At 44.0% G+C, this 12302-nt stretch overlaps 5 protein-coding genes and 1 non-coding gene across 6 annotated transcripts; 2 read left to right on the forward strand and 4 right to left on the reverse strand.

The window, feature by feature from the left end:
- Positions 1 to 715: 715 nt before the first annotated feature.
- On the forward strand, positions 716 to 2682 carry VTP01DRAFT_6380 (uncharacterized protein; the record flags this gene model as incomplete). The annotated part of the gene is made up of 5 exons (XM_069385275.1): positions 716 to 861; positions 935 to 977; positions 1090 to 1155; positions 1209 to 2299; positions 2451 to 2682. The coding sequence occupies 5 exons, from the start codon at positions 716 to 718 to the stop codon at positions 2680 to 2682; spliced, it is 1578 nt and encodes a 525-aa protein (XP_069242753.1).
- Positions 2683 to 3716: 1034 nt separating this feature from the next.
- Positions 3717 to 5694, reverse strand: VTP01DRAFT_6381 (uncharacterized protein; the record flags this gene model as incomplete). Its single annotated transcript, XM_069385276.1, has 7 exons — positions 3717 to 3984; positions 4057 to 4213; positions 4347 to 4686; positions 4746 to 5064; positions 5135 to 5336; positions 5418 to 5587; positions 5657 to 5694. The coding sequence occupies 7 exons, from the start codon at positions 5692 to 5694 to the stop codon at positions 3717 to 3719; spliced, it is 1494 nt and encodes a 497-aa protein (XP_069242754.1).
- Positions 5695 to 6498: 804 nt separating this feature from the next.
- Positions 6499 to 6919, reverse strand: VTP01DRAFT_6382 (uncharacterized protein; the record flags this gene model as incomplete). The annotated part of the gene is made up of 3 exons (XM_069385277.1): positions 6499 to 6593; positions 6658 to 6750; positions 6808 to 6919. 3 exons carry the CDS (start codon positions 6917 to 6919, stop codon positions 6499 to 6501), a joined length of 300 nt encoding a protein of 99 aa, XP_069242755.1.
- A 365-nt stretch (positions 6920 to 7284) lies between these two features.
- VTP01DRAFT_6383 (uncharacterized protein) lies at positions 7285 to 7539 on the reverse strand (the record flags this gene model as incomplete). The annotated part of the gene is made up of 1 exon (XM_069385278.1): positions 7285 to 7539. One exon carries the CDS (start codon positions 7537 to 7539, stop codon positions 7285 to 7287), a length of 255 nt encoding a protein of 84 aa, XP_069242756.1.
- A 979-nt stretch (positions 7540 to 8518) lies between these two features.
- Positions 8519 to 8926, reverse strand: VTP01DRAFT_6384 (uncharacterized protein; the record flags this gene model as incomplete). Its single annotated transcript, XM_069385279.1, has 1 exon — positions 8519 to 8926. One exon carries the CDS (start codon positions 8924 to 8926, stop codon positions 8519 to 8521), a length of 408 nt encoding a protein of 135 aa, XP_069242757.1.
- A 1863-nt stretch (positions 8927 to 10789) lies between these two features.
- On the forward strand, positions 10790 to 10862 carry VTP01DRAFT_t16. The gene has a single exon. It is a non-coding gene; the product is annotated as a tRNA-Arg (tRNA).
- Positions 10863 to 12302: the final 1440 nt, after the last annotated feature.

The following is a 12302-nucleotide window of genomic DNA, read 5'->3' on the forward strand; positions in this document are numbered from 1 at the left end:
TACGGATGATCAAAGTTGGCTAGTCCGCCGGGTTTCTCGAAGTGTCTATTATTAGTGGACAGTACGAGAACTGTAGTTTATGCATCTTTTCCTCATCCAATATACATCAAAACCTTTCATATGTATAGTTTCCTTGGTCTAGTTCAATGATATGAAATAAAAATAGGATCTATTTAACCATATGTGGATCGAAACGTTCATTACAAATTACCATCTCATGGCCGCAAATTCGAAGTGTCGATCTATGGTGACATCCTCTTTCGAGGCGAAGCCCATTATAAAGTGACCTTTGTCATTTGCATTATATTAATCTTCAGACGGCTAGAAGCCGTTCCATTGGTTTTGAGAGAGGATTGGAGTTTTTATTGGGCAAAAATACTTTTCAATGGACACCTCCGATCAGTACCCATTGATATAAAAATATAGTGGTAGGAAGATATTATTACAGTGCACTTACCTTTCCGCGCAAGGGTATTGATACGGACATCCAACTAATTTTCATATAATTTCGGGACACTCCACCTACCCGTAGGCATTGCAAGAGCATTGGCGCATGTTATCTATGAAAAAGCCTGAAAAGGATGCTGGCAATTTTAGAGATGTCATCCTCGTTGACTGATAGTACAACCATATTTGTCATTATATAAATAATATTGCTCTTATTGCTATCGGATCAAGATTCAAGCATTAAAAAAGTTGCAGCATAAGGCACTGAATGGTTTCTGGTGGCTTCAGCTTGAAAGAACTTACAGCGGACAACCCAGTGCTATCAACAACTTGGGCCATCCCAGTTATTATTAGAGATAGAGCCGCTTACATTTCAAAGATTAAAAGACTGTGCAAAGCATACGGAAACTACGGGTAAGTGGGGGTATATAGCGGCAGTAGTGTGGCTTGGAGTTTCTTTGGGGTCACTTTGCTCCAAGGTTCACAGTAAGTTATCGGATTCTTTTCTACTCGATAATCTACTCGATAAGGTGAGAGTCTACGTCCATCCATCATCGTCCATCCATCATTATCCATCCATCGATATAGACATCGAGAATGGACTGAAGATGCAGAATTGCTCATTCAAGATTGATTTTTTAGCCAAGTATCGTCATGGGTAAGGAGAAGACTCACGTTAACGTCGTCGTTATTGGTCACGTCGATTCCGTAAGTGTTGGACGAATGTTGCAAATGCCAACTGAATGCTAATACTCCAGCAGGGCAAGTCCACCACCACTGGCCACTTGATCTACAAGTGCGGTGGTATTGACAAGCGTACCATTGAAAAGTTCGAGAAGGAAGCCGCCGAACTCGGTAAGGGTTCCTTCAAGTACGCCTGGGTTCTTGACAAGCTCAAGGCCGAACGTGAGCGTGGTATCACCATCGACATTGCCCTCTGGAAGTTCGAAACCCCCAAGTACCACGTTACCGTCATTGATGCCCCTGGTCACAGAGACTTTATCAAGAACATGATTACTGGTACTTCCCAGGCTGACTGTGGTATCTTGATTATTGCCGCCGGTACTGGTGAATTCGAAGCTGGTATCTCCAAGGATGGTCAGACCCGTGAACACGCTTTGCTCGCCTTCACCCTTGGTGTCCGTCAGCTTATCGTCGCCATCAACAAGATGGACTCCACCAAGTACTCTGAGGCTCGTTACAACGAAATTGTTAAGGAAGTCTCCACCTTCATCAAGAAGATTGGTTACAACCCCAAGGCTGTTCCCTTTGTCCCCATCTCCGGCTGGAACGGTGACAACATGTTGGAGGAATCCCCCAACATGCCCTGGTTCAAGGGATGGACCAAGGAAACCAAGGCTGGTAACAAGACCGGCAAGACCTTGTTGGAAGCCATCGACAACATTGATCCCCCCGTCCGTCCTGTTGACAAGCCCCTCCGTCTTCCTCTCCAGGATGTCTACAAGATTGGTGGTATCGGTACCGTACCTGTCGGCCGTGTCGAAACTGGTACCATCAAGGCTGGTATGGTCGTCACCTTTGCTCCTGCCAACGTGACCACCGAAGTCAAGTCCGTCGAAATGCACCACGAACAGCTCGCTGAGGGTGTTCCCGGTGACAACGTTGGTTTCAACGTCAAGAACGTTTCCGTCAAGGATATCCGCCGTGGTAACGTCTGCTCTGACTCCAAGAACGACCCCGCCAAGGAATCCGCTTCCTTCACTGCTCAGGTCATTGTCTTGAACCACCCTGGTCAGATCTCCGCTGGTTACTCTCCTGTCTTGGATTGTCACACTGCTCACATTGCATGCAAGTTCGCTGAGCTTCTTGAGAAGATTGACCGTCGTTCTGGGTAAGTTGAAAAATTTGGAGGTCGGAGGTTAAAGTCTCGAAATTGCCATGGTTACCTGACATTGTCATGGCTACTCACTTCTTTAACCTTCCTGTACCTCTTGGATCGTTTACATTTGTTTACTTACCTTGCTTTGCTTTCGAAAAAATAGTAAGAAACTTGAGGACAGCCCGAAAGCTGTTAAGAGTGGCGACTCCGCAATTGTCAAGATGATTCCTACCAAGCCCATGTGCGTTGAAGCCTATACTGAATATCCTCCTCTTGGCCGTTTCGCCGTCCGTGACATGCGTCAGACCGTCGCTGTCGGTGTCATCAAGGCTGTCGAGAAGGTTGATAAGTCTGGCAAGGTCACCAAGGCTGCCCAGAAGGCCTCCAAGAAATAAATTAGCTAGCTTCATACCTGGCTCCTTGTTTTCATTTAAACATCAATGCTGTATTAAAACATATATTTGTTGTGAATTCGCATAGCTAGAGTTATTGGATTTGAAGATCTCGAGTCCTGCATCGGCGTGTGCTACATTGATTATGCAGACATTTAAAAGGAGCTGGGTCTATGACAGTGCTGGCAAGTACGATTCCTGTTGCATGTTGCCAAGTATTGCTATCATAGATATTACTTGACAGTGTAATACAAGTTGCAGGACTTGATCACGCTTGCGACGCTTTCGTTGCCAAGTTCAATTACGGGAGCCATAAGTTTTTGTCTAGTTGGATGCCCGAATATTGTGCCGTTAGTGCAGTTACCATTGGCATAATAATAGTTGGAGGAATATAGGAGGAACCGTAAGATCCGTTTCTCTCATGGTATTAATCTTTCCTGCTGTATGCAGGCATTTTTTGCCATTCCAAAGCAGTCCATAACATATGAGAGCTAGTTCTATACAGAAATGTGTTCAAACTTTACAACGAGCCTCAAAAAGTTCTATACTTGTCCTATGTTTATCTCGAGCTTTTCTCTCGCGACAAGTGATTTCATTGGCAGCGAGCATTTTACTACAAGGGATGAAGCCAAAGCAATACTATTTATCTTTTGAAGAGTAACATGAAATCTAAAGCAAAGAGAGCAAAATCAATATCAGGTTACTGATGAGAGCGGGTACCATGCATCTACGATAATGATATATTGACACATGCTTATTTGTAACTCCCGCTATATTCATTACTGCCAGAAGATTCCATTAACATGCTGCAAAATATACTTGATCAGTGACTTAATGTATCAGCCTGTAGCATTAGGGCTGCAACCGCGCATACCAGGAGGCTCCAGTTTTGCGAATATTCAACTGCCGTCGCCATGAATCTATGGATCAATAAACAACGTTAATTTCTACTTGGGTGTATGAGTATGAAACTGTTCGCTTTTAATTTCATATCTGTGTACGATTTTGATTCTTTCTGTAGAAACCTATCAACTTTTCTAGGGACGTTCATAGAGTGTAAAGTCTTGAAAACGGGGGGCTTTGCGGAGCAACCACCAGAATTGGATGACAGTACTAGACCAAAGAGCTGTTACTTCGCCCTGGGAATTCAGATACCAAGAGCTACAACCACCCTTCCAAGTTGTTCCTTCAAAGCGCTGCTTGAGGTCACGTACAAATGCTTCCTGCGCTTCCTTTGTTGGTTCGATTGCAGCAATATCTCGCTTGATCATGTTTCTAATGCACTGAACAGCGTAATTGACTTGGCTAGATGGATGCTCTGTTAAAATAATGAACTGAAATCTGGATGTTTTATCTATTTTATTTTGATATACTTGCCACTCTGTCATGATTACGACCGAGTTGTGACCTAGCAAGCTGCTAGGTCCGAGGATCATGAACAGGTTGGGGTAGCCATTGATAAGCACCGACTTGTAAGTCTCTGGGAATTTGTCGCGCCAAAGTTCATTGAGTGATTGACCGTTTTTGCCAACGACTAGATAGAATTAGAGATGAGTGCATATTCACGTGCAAAACAGGCGAGTACAAATAACCAAGCGCACTCGAACGCCACCATGTATACACATTATAAATTTGCATGTTTCTGTATGATGTTATAAAGAACATACCTTGTAGCTGACCCAAAAAGCCTTGAACATCGAATCCTGTAGCAAGACACAAAATATCGAATTCATTTTCTTTGCCGTCCTCAGTGAGGATGGTGCGACCCTTGATTTGCTTGATGGGGCTCCTTTCAACTACTATATTTTCTTGGCAGAGCGCCTCCAAGTAGTTCTCAGAGACTATCAAACGTTTGCAGCCAGGTGGATAGTCGGGTATCAGGAGAGGCACCAATTCTGCGCGTCCCTGCTTCTCGATACGGTTACGCATTTCCGCGGCTAATCCGTTGCGTGCAAGCTTGCCAAGGAACGTTTGGGCATATCCAAAAAGAATATACAGCATTTCCAGCTAGAAAAGACGAATCCCATGTGAACTGACTGGCTATTCATTGTCCTGCATTGACTTGCCTGTAAGAATATCCATAGCCGATATAGCCTAGCAGCAAAAGGCACCCATTTAAATACGGACTTTGCAAAATCTGAATAGTGACGCTGTTTGCGCATGACAATCCAGGCTGGTGTGCGCTGGTAGCTATACAAGGTTTTTGTGACCTTGGCAAGGGCAGGGATCGTCTGGACGGCACTAGCACCGCTGCCAATAACCGCAACTCGTTTATCTGTAAAGTCCATGTTCGAGTCCCAGTAGGCCGTGTGCACGATAGGCCCGTCAAAACTCTCGAACTCCCTTGGTATACGCGCGACACGGAGCGATCCGACACTCACAAATCTAGAGTAACGAAAAGGTTAGACGATCCAGAGCTGTCCATTCAGTATACGCAGCCAGTGTGTATACTTGCATGATATCAAAATACACGGTAGCGGAGTTAGCCTCATCTCTGCTGTCTGTAACATCCAGTCGCCATTGACGGTTGTTTTCTATCCATGTAGCCTGGACAACTTTGGAGTTGAGGCTCGTTTGACTGTAGATATCATATTTTTCCGCGACGCCCTTTAGATACTCGTGAATCTCCTGCTGTGAGCTGTATCGTTGGGACCAAGCTGGCGCAAAGGACAAGGAAGAGAGAGAGGGAATATCAGTGCTATAATCACGCAAACTTTTTATACGTTGTTGGCGCTTACATGGATTTAGCTCAAAGCTAAGGGAGTACAGGTGTGACGGAACGTCGCACGCACAGTTGGGATACTTGTTGTGATACCAGGTCCCGCCAATATCATCTGAAGCTTCAAAGATTTGTGCTGTAATACCAAGCTGTTTCTTGAGCTGCACAGCGGCGCATATGCCACTAAATCTATAGGGTCCGCAACGCGGCCTTGTAAGCACGATTTACAGGAAGCAAGCAGTTGTTGAAAACACGTACCCTGCACCAATAATACCGACAGTCGGTTTGTGAGTCATGACCTAAGGCCTGCAGAGTGAACAATAAACGTGGAAGGGACAAGAAGATGGATGCTTGACTTTTGCGCAAGTAGCAGACAATTGAACCGAAAAGAAAAAGAAAAATGCAGAAAGGTAGAGGGAGTAGAGCTTGAAAAAAAAAAAGTACATATATATAGTGTTTGCGGATTAAGGTTGCTTGAGTTCGTGCGACTGTACTCTTCAAATTTTCACACATGATCGGATTTTACGGCCTTACTGCAGGCATGCGCACGGCAACGCGGGGTTGGGCACCCGACAAGGCCATGATTGAATTCATGCTAGGATACAAGTAAATAAGCACAGATATCCCCGCAGGGATGTACCTTGGTAATTCCAAAGCGCCCCAAATAAAGTTGTTGCAAGATTCCACGAACAACGGGAAAACTATCGGAATGAACGAAACAACCATGGATCAAAAGATGACACATTGGAAATACATGTCAAAAAGGTTTTAGACTCGACTGACAGCACACAGATTTCCGGAAGCTTTTAAAGATCATGCTTGAGAACAGATGGGAAATATGTCCAAGAAAGTTTTAGACTCCACGTTCTTTGGCATGATATAGATGCGCTTACAGGCAAGGTCATTCGAGCGCTCCTGGAGTAAATCATTCTTTCTAATGACAAATTAGGTTTACCGGGAAACCTATAATACAATGACAGAAACAACAGCAACCCGTTGGTTCTTTAAAATGTTGCAAGGTGACCCAATCTATCCTTGTGATATGTTTAAATGCGGTATGGAGAACAGAGACGGAACGTGCTGAAGCAAGAGCACATGTATTACTGCGATGATGATTTTGCTTTTTCCTTTTCTTTGTACGAGTAATATAGCGAACCGCCAACCATCGCCAGCACCGTGAAACCCTGCGCGGCAACTGGTATATGCACGTTGCATACTTAGTATCACTTCTTGAGTATCCAAGAATTCATTATACATACCACGGAGTCGAAACATGTTGTTTGCATAGGCACGGTTACCTGTCTTGAGACCAACCGTGGCTGCAATCAATGCAAAGCACGTCAAGGCCACGCCTGCCAAACTACATGTTAAAGTTATGTACCAAAATCCTAAAAACACGACAAGCTTGCCTGCGGGTACAAGCGGCTCCTCTCGCGACTTGCGCTTCATGCGATCCCAGGCCGATTCGCCTTCCATGGCGATCCGCATGCGCTCCAATTCTTCTCTGGAAGGGTTGGACATGATATCCTTGGCTAGGAAAGGAGGAAATTTTGCGACCTTGTCGCAAGATGAAATTCATCCTGTCTGCTGCGTCGCTCTTGGATGAAATGGATTGGTCTTATCGGTGGCAACCTCTTATTAACTGATTAATGTATACATTTTCCAATTTAGCATAGCATACAAGTTCGAATATCATGCGGACCTGTATGAGCCAAGACAAATGTGGAGCAGATCATTGAACTTGAAGAAAAACAAATAGAATGGAGAATGGAGCAAAAGGGAGTGATAGACAACCCGACACAAAAGCAAGCACAGAGGAAAATAAGAAAGGGATGGGAAAGATTAAATCCGCGGCCAGTTTGCAAAGGTCGTTATGGACGTCCATTTCAAGTATTGTCCTTCACCTTGACTTTTGGTAAATGCTTGCTTTCGGTTTTCCAGCCATACTTCCTCAAAATAGGCGAGATATTATTCGCCTTGCTATCTCGAAAAATGCTTCTCCATGCTGTAATATCTTCTTGTATATCTGCATCCTGTTCAGGTCCGGAGAAGATGTCTTCAAACTCGTCGACGAGTTTGGGTATTCCGGATGATTTGAGCATGCCGCAGCAACCTGTTCTGGATGATACGTCTCCCATCATTCAAGGAACAAGATATCTTGCACAGAGTACTGGCCCTTTTTCCCTTTTGATCTATGTCTCTCTCGTGGTTCCGACGGACCTACTTGTTCTCGAACTCCCTGTCACGATGATATGCTCATCGGTGAGCGGATAGAAGGCAAAGAGTAGCTGCGGCTTGGTACTGTATTTATAGGTGAAGCAGCCGATGGAGTAGATGGAGGCGCACTTGTAGATGTATTCTCGTATCTAGGAAATTCGATCACTACTGTCTGCTTGTACTTTTGCTTCTTCTTTGTTTATATGCGGCTATCTAAGCTTTGAATCCGCTTCGCTAATGTACTGTATGTGACCAGAGATTGTCACGCCGATATATCCATCTGCAAAGATACGGCTTGGTTTACTTGCAGGTTCTTATCTTGTAAATGTTCTTCGAAATGTTAAGATTTCGAAATTTGTAGCCTCATTACACATTGACCGGAGCAATTTTTCGAGTAGCATACTATCGTCGAATCCTGGGTCTGTGCATAGACGAGGTGCTTCGTTCGTTTGAGTAGTGCTGCCACATCCTACATAGCAGTCTGATTTGATTAAATTGCCTTTAAGAGCTGCTAGTTCCGCTGTAACCAGTCGTAACAGTAATCTATTGGCTTCCGGAATGTTTGTAAATAGCTCAAAATATACACTTCGAGAGGACACATCATGACCACATGGTGGTCCGTGTCCCGCAAAAGCTGCTGGGTGTATTTATCCTTGGATACAAGACGATGCGCGCGGATCAACTTGAGGATCAAAGTCTAGAAAGCACTCTTCTTGCTTGATGGCTGGTGGGATATATAAACCTTTCTGATCGTATCTCGGCTCGTCTTCTCCAGGAATTCAGACTCTGTTGATTTCATGCGGATGAATACATGGAGAAAAACTCCACCGCACTTTCTTCACCAGTGTGTCTTTCGTGCTGCAATGAATTTTGGGCTATTTCGCATCTGTTTCGTGCCTTGATTCAGCGCTCCTTGCCGTTTGTGGCATCAAGCAGCCAAGTCTTGTCGTTATGGTCGTAGCCCGCCGGAGGTTGGCATTGATGCAAGAGGTAGTATATCGTGGAAGGTCGCACATCAGGAATGCATATTGCTACATCCTCTACTTGCATCTGCAGCCGCACAGCTTTCAGGTTTTCCTTATTCTCGTCTAGGTCGCAGAACCATCTGCTCCATTTGCTTTGGTCATTTCTGTAGCTAGGGCAGCATCGAAAAGCATAGTAATTTGCCCAAATAAATTCGTAGCATTGCTGCTCTCTTGCTGGAGAGTTCGGTGGACCCTGGGTAGCACCGTAGTGCGATCTTGCTATCATGCTAGTCTCCTTTGCAGACTCGGTCGTTAGACGGTCGCACGGTAAATCCCGCGGAGGCATGCCTTGTCCAACCGGCCTTTTGCGATATCGTATTGGCCACTTTGCAGTTACCTATCACATTCCACTTAAGTAGCTCTACGACGTGGTCTCTGGCATCTTTTAAACTTGCATTCAGGTCGACACTCCCTTCATTTTGTATAGTACACTCAACCACTCTTTCCGCATATTCCAATATCATTGTATATCTCCCATCTCGATTCCTTTCCCATGGTTAATTATATGTTGCACTTTCTTGCTTTCCTCTCCAAAGATTCTTATCCTAAGAATGATCCATCTGTCATGTCTGGTATATACTGCTGGAATAGAACCACAAGCAGAAGAGTATCAAGAAGAAATATCGGTTAAATCGTAATTGGATCAACATCTCAGACTTTTACTTTTCAGAATTAAAAAGCTGTGATATATGGATAGAGATCAAACAATAGAAAACGGACAACAAGTCGTGGATTCCGGTTGTATTGGAATTTAGGATGTGGGTTGGATGATTGACCATCAAGGATACACTATGTCTTACAATACTGTCCTTGACGCTATTCTCTGTTAGAATGCAGAAGTGACATTCTTGTTTTCTAAATTCCGTTGATTTCACCGTTTTCAAATTCCTGTCAAGCACGCGATTACTCCGTTGCTATTGGAATTCAGTCTGTCAGACACGACATTGACCATCCCTATAACAACGGAAAACCAAAATATGTTTTCCTTCTGCTATAAAATCAGGGAACACAATATATCCAGAAATATACTGCTCTCCAAGTCAGACAAGAAAAAACAAATAAGACTAACAAGTTTTTAAAAATTGGAGAAGCTCCACCGACAATGCCGATGGCCAGGGAGGCCTGAACAATCGCAACGCATTGGCGCGTGCTCCCGAAGAGCGAGGGAAACACCCTTGTAGAGTATATAAAACATAATACACGGTGGCTTCTCGATAGAAAAGCTAACACTTTACAATATACCATGATCCCAACACTCGTCATCCTTTGTTCTTATGGCTAATGCTGTTGTTGTCGTTCCATACTGCCATAAGGCATTCGACATACAGAAATCTGTCACGTATGATACTTGAGATTTTGCTTTTCTTTAGCTTGCAGCTGTTTGCTGTGCTGATGTGCGTCCGTGTCGCTAATTCGAGTTACACTGTAGAATCGCGTGTTATAGAGGAAAAATAGCAGAGGAAAGTCGGTCAAAGATATCCAGTGAGACTGAATTAAAATTTTATTACGATTGCAACAATACTCCATGTTCATACTCGAATTCTGAGTGTGCCGCACGCGATATAAGTTACTGATCCCGCTCTCGGCAATGCCACCATAGATTGGAAGTCCTTTGTACTGAGTCCTAATGACTAGAATGTCATAGCCAGGGATTATGTACGTGGGTGCGACTAGTGATTGTCACTAGCGGATACAGCATACACAAATACAAATCCTTCTGTTTTTTGTTGGCAAAAACGTAGCCACGTTGAGCTACACTCCTTTTCTACTTGAACGTATTCTTCTGGTGCAAAGACCTCCCGTTTATTCTTCGAAGGGTCGTGGCATAAGACAAAATTTGATAAGTCGCCGCCTAAAAAGGCAAGCCACGTCCGCGCACAGAGACACAAAATAGAAGAGAAGAAATACAAAACACACCGAACAGATGCCTATGATCCATACAAACCGTGGGGAGTTATCTCAAGGGTAAACGAAAATTATTTGGGAGGAGAAATTCACAAGATTAGCAAGATTGGCGAAGAAGGTCGGCAAAGAGCACTAACATGCTCACTGCCCACGCCCAGGCATGGGGTCCATGCCAATCAGATTTTGCAAAAAATTTATAGTTTTACGTTAAGATGTTAAGTCCATTGCTTAAAACAACGATCTGGGCTCCTTGGCCTAATGGATAAGGCATTCGACTTCGGATCGAAAGATTGTGGGTTCGAGTCCCATAGGAGTCGTTCTTTTTATTTCCCATTCTCTTTATATTTTTCCATCTCGGTGTCGTAATGCGTTACGAACCCACAGAGAAAAGACCACGAAGATATGAGGTAGTTAAGTGTCTTTATTCTCTAGTTTTTTGTCAGGTAATTATACCTTTTACGAACACTAAAAATATAAAGAGGACAATACATACAAAAAGGAAAGGTCTTGGAGCAATTAAAAAAGGAAATGCTTGAAGTCTGTGCACGACATCTGCTTGATGTCTTGCAAGGCTAACCTTCTGCCACCACTGTCGTAACGCTATCCTTTTGCGTCACACCCACGGAGAGAACCACGAAGAGAGATCCATAGAAGAAACCACGAGTGACGGAGGTGTTAGGTGTCGATTTATTCTTTTGTCTATGGAGATATTTATACTGGTTTTCAGTTCTGGAGGACGTGCAGCGTCGCTATAATCTCGGATGTGTTTCCTCCGCTAGCAGTCTATATGTCTACATGATGTCTTGGGAGATAGTCCCCTCCTGAATGACGAGAGGAATCCTGGATGATAACCAGAGATTGGGACGCCTTAGATATTCTGGGTGTCCGTAGATTTCTCAAGGGCGATCCTCTGTCCTGTAGGATGGAATAGTTTTAAAGGACGTCGGTTGATCGGCTACAGAGACGGTAGCCCGATTGTCTATCGTTGGACATAACGATATGAATGACCTCTTCTACGGATATATGATTATAAAGGGGAAGTCTAATCGCATATAAATGATATGTGCTAATGGAAATGGTTCTTTTGGCGGAGACCGCAGTATCCGAGAGTCCAGTGGATCAAATGATCGTACCCGCCCTCCCTCCACTTTCTTTGCTCGCTCTCTCGTTAGATGATCTATTCGCGAATTACAAATACTTTTTCATACTGCTCTCGACAAATACACTGCTCTCTCTTTCCATCCAATGTCTTTGTTTTCTCTACATCATTTTTATTTTTCTACCGTCTTTAAGGTATGAGTTTGCAATCGAGGGAGTTATCAGGCTCTTTACCTATGCTATAGTCTCATATTTTCTTGGACTTACGCGCACCGACTTGCTCTTCTGCAAAGCTGTTCTTGAAATGCCATGTCAACTTTCGCAAGTTCTTCAGCCGAGACTTCAAATACTACCGGAGTAGATATCGTAGAGAGTACAGGAACGTCTTTAAAACAGTCGCATCTTTCTGAAAAGCGGCGTCGATACCATCATGTCACCTATACTTTCTGATAAGGGATGCTCAGGGACTGAATACTTTTCTTCGGGTTGTTGAAAACTGGCACCTCATTATTGATGAAACCATGTGCCAAATTCTCGATACTGTGTTTTGCCGCAACAGGCGCCTAGAAAATGCAACCCAGTTTTATATATAATCAATCAAATTCACTTGTACGGAAGCACACCAGATAATGCGGGCTTACTGCGACTCATACTACGAC

The sequence above is a fragment of the Rhizomucor pusillus genome (assembly GCF_041956525.1).
Source record: "Rhizomucor pusillus strain CBS 183.67 unplaced genomic scaffold VTP01scaffold_3, whole genome shotgun sequence".
NCBI lineage: Eukaryota > Fungi > Mucoromycota > Mucoromycetes > Mucorales > Lichtheimiaceae > Rhizomucor > Rhizomucor pusillus.